At 34.0% G+C, this 3,929-nt stretch overlaps 1 protein-coding gene across 1 annotated transcript in view; it reads left to right on the forward strand.

Annotated features, from left to right (window-relative positions):
* LOC106458881 (low-density lipoprotein receptor-related protein 6-like) overlaps positions 1–3,929 on the forward strand; it is a 53,483-nt gene that overhangs the window by 37,412 nt on the left and 12,142 nt on the right. The window contains exon 9 of the mRNA XM_013918440.2: positions 2,957–3,246. Within this exon, the coding sequence (XP_013773894.1) occupies positions 2,957–3,246 (290 nt within the window). The remainder of the gene's footprint in view (positions 1–2,956; positions 3,247–3,929) is intronic.

A 3,929-nucleotide genomic window follows, 5' to 3' on the forward strand; every position in this document is an offset into this window, starting at 1 on the left:
CTGATTGTACAACATGTATTTGTTGACCATGCAAAGTTCAAACATATACAGATCATATTTCTTTGTCAATTTGATTGTTTTCCATTTATAAGGAAGCATTTTGCCATTTGATCAAGTTTGTCAATGTCGGATGTGTGTCTGTTGTAATCAAGCACACAAGCTGTATTTTGGATGGGCTGATTGTTCTTGTCTTTCCTGCCAGAGTCCTTCATCCTGGAATCATGAAGTGTGGAGATCGTTTTTACTGGCCGTTTGTCTTTCCACACTAACACATTTACATCTTAACAATAAACATTTAACCCTTCTGGAGTCTGTCAACTTCATGCCACGGATCATGAGGAGGCACCTTGGTTTAGTCTCAAAGTTCCACACACATGGATCTTTCTTTTATCTACCAGCAAAAAGTTGGGTAGGGCCACACTGTTATAATAATTGTCCATGTATACATTGTAGCCAAACCCATACAGGTATTCCAAGAGACCACCACAGGTTTTTTTGCACTGTTTTGTCAATGCTACAGTAGAAGTAATTAGGTGCAAGCATGTTCACTAGCAGATTCTGAAAGAATGTACTCTCTCATCCCATATTTGATAGGTTTTTGCAGATTGTCAAAACAAAATATTACACGACCTTGCCATTTGAGCATTTCTTCATCTAGGGACAGTTTTTTCCTGTGGGGTAATTGTAAATTGGCCAAATTTTATAGAGTCTATCTTGACAGTTTCTGGGACATGCATTGTTGTCATTGAAGTGTAAAAACTTCAATATCAGTAGAACTTTATCTCTTGCCATAGTCTGAGGGTAAAAAAAGGCTTGCCATAGTCTGAAGGTAAAAGGGGGTAGCTATTCTATTTATCCCTACTCCAGTAAATTCGAATCTTGGGGTTTTTTACTATCCCAGTGTTGAAGAGAAGGGCCAAAAACAGCCAAAATTTGTTAGAAGTCAAATCCTTCCATCATCTATCACGGGAATATCTTTTCAAATCTTGGTGTTCCTGTAAAAATTGTGCAGCATAAAGATTTGCATCTGTGACAACATTGTCTATTAGTTCATCAAGAATAAACAGTTTGAACCATTGAAGACAGCTCTCTGTATTATTTGGCTTAATGTTATATCTGTAGTACCAGTGAACTGATGTACATGTAGAAGTCTGACTACATTAATCCAGTCCCCCACCTAATTTTCACTCCTCATTCTCTGATTATCATGGGGACTACCTCATCCATGGCCAGGTACTTGTATAGGACCAGCTGTAGTACCATTATTACCACCAGTGTTAGGCAACGTGGACCAGCATGTGAATTTATGCCATCCATATCCACATCACTATTATTCGAGTCACTTTCATTTTCATTCCCTTATACTACATTCCTCCTTCTATGATTATCATGGAGACTACCTCATCCATGGCCAGGTACTTGTATACATTTCTCGAAATCTCCTGCATCTGAATTACCACTTAATTTATCAGATTCAGAGTCTTCATCAGTGATTAATTCCTGCAAAATAACTTCAGCACAACGACGCAAAGCTTGTTTCTTGGTCACCACCATCTTGGAAGTCGTTTCCAGTTCGGTAATATCCATACAAAGTATAAAACTACCATGATGAATGAAATAAAATGGAGGCTGTCTAAATTATTTTCCAAAATGCCCATTTTTAGTTTATGTTGCTATGACTTGGCATATACAGTACTTTAGAATGGGTAAAAAACTGAAAACTTTCATAGATAGCAGTGAAAGTGTTAATTATCATTTATTCTTATTTTTATTCTCCATGCTTCATATAAAACTGTTTGCATCTTTGTACATTTATTTGCTGAGGTATCAATAACTCTGTCAAACCTATTGGAGTCCTTCCCCTATTTCTCTCTCTCTCTCTCTGACATTTTATATTTTTGCTAAACAACAAAACATGGCTAATGGATATGATTATAAACAATATAAAAATATTTTTTTTCTACATTAATTCATCTCTTATTGTCTTGACTTTTCCACCTAGATCATTCAATCTTTAGACGTTTTTTATTCCAGCATATCATGGTGCCAATCTGAATTGTTAATGGAATTTTAAATTTATTTATAGCTTACTTAAAAAGCTAGATATATATATCTATATATATATAAAACCAACCTTGACCTTTCTTTTTGTTCATGTACCTGCATGAAAGACTCGGAGTGTGAAACTTTTGTCAGTGATGATTGATACTAAAACTAAAAACAATCGTGTATGACAGTGCTATACTGTTTTGTATTTAGATTGATTTCTTGAGCAAGTTTTGAAAATTCTACTATGCTTAATCATTTTTGACAATGTATATAAAGCATATTAAATTTATGGATAGAGGAGAAAATTAATCATTTGCCTGTTTTCATGCTTTTATTCCACCATTTTAAACTTAAGCAGCTATATTTCCTGAACACAACAAATCAAAACTACAGGAGAAAAATATATAAAAACATTCAAACACACTACAAAAGATGACTGATTTCAATTTACAGATGTCCATTACAAACCTACTATGTGTTAATGATAATTATTGTAATTTTTTATAAAATAACTATTTATTATTAAATTGTTATAAATTATATCACTTTTAATTATGCATTTTCACATAATCATCGCACCACTGAAAAATCTTTTAAAGTACTAGTAGTCTTATCCATGTGAGCAAATCATCCAAATCCAATCTCAAAATATATTCAAATGGAGCTTTTGATACGATTTTTCAGGTACATATATAAATTGTATAACTATGTGTCGGAGTAATAAAACTTTAGTAAGAGTTCTTTATGTAGTAGAAAAAGCAGTTTAGATATGGAAAAGTTTAGAGATGAAATAAGCATTACGAAGCATAATGGCACAGAAGTGAAATTATTTCCGAGTGTTTCTCACCTTTTAAATTTGTTATTTCAAGTATGATATTTTAAATCTTTAAATACATTTTATTTTTAGGAACCAATGCATGTGCTATCAATATGGGTAATTGTAGTCACTTGTGCTTGAACCGACCAGGAAAAAGCTATGTTTGTGCCTGTCCAATGGGCTGGGAATTAAAAACTGACAATAAAACGTGTAAAGTTCCCGAAGCATTCCTCTTATACTCCAGTCAAGTTGGTATTCGACGCATATCATTAGACACCTATAATGTGGAAATTGTCCCTGTGTCGAGTGCTGAAGAAATATATGCTCTTGATTCTGATATTGGAGAAAACCGTCTTTATTGGACTGATACGAAGCATAAGGTAGGTGTCCTGGGAATCACTAATAAGTTTGTATGTAACTTATTAGTGATAGAGTTTTAACTTTTGATCTGTTGCTACTTGTGAAACCCAAAGTTCAGTGTTATAAATTTTTACTTGTGCACAGTCATTTGATGTTAAAAATTGTGCTTGATTTCACCTGTGAAGTAAAAATCATGCCTACTTTGTTGGAAGTGGAATTAGCATATTTTAGGACATCATCAGGATCTTTATACATAAATCATTGGAGTGGGCTCTAGTGGTTGTTGTGTCTGGACTTGTGAATCCAAGGGTTTGTGGTTCACATCCCATTGTCACATAAATGTAATTATCTGTATTTTGAGGCTCTGTTTGTACTATAAGAGTGACAGTCAAATATTACTGTTTTATTAGCTAAGAGGAGCCCAATAGTTGTCGGTGGGTGCTGTTGATCCCTTTAGTTTATCAATTCAGAGTTAGGGATAGGCTTGGGTATATAGCCCTTTGTGTAGCTTTGTATAAAAATTCTTAAGCAAACAGATACATTGATTGAACTATGACCCTTTCAATATCTATACAAAAATCTATTCCACTGCCAAACCAGTATAACCTAAATTACACTTAAAGCATAATTACCGTATTTTTCGGAATATAGGACGCACCCTTATTTTGAAGACAAAGTTTTTTTGGGAAAAAGCTACAGTTGC

This window comes from Limulus polyphemus, unplaced genomic scaffold, assembly GCF_000517525.1.
Source record: "Limulus polyphemus unplaced genomic scaffold, Limulus_polyphemus-2.1.2 Scaffold527, whole genome shotgun sequence".
In the NCBI taxonomy this organism is placed as follows: Eukaryota; Metazoa; Arthropoda; class Merostomata; order Xiphosura; family Limulidae; genus Limulus; species Limulus polyphemus.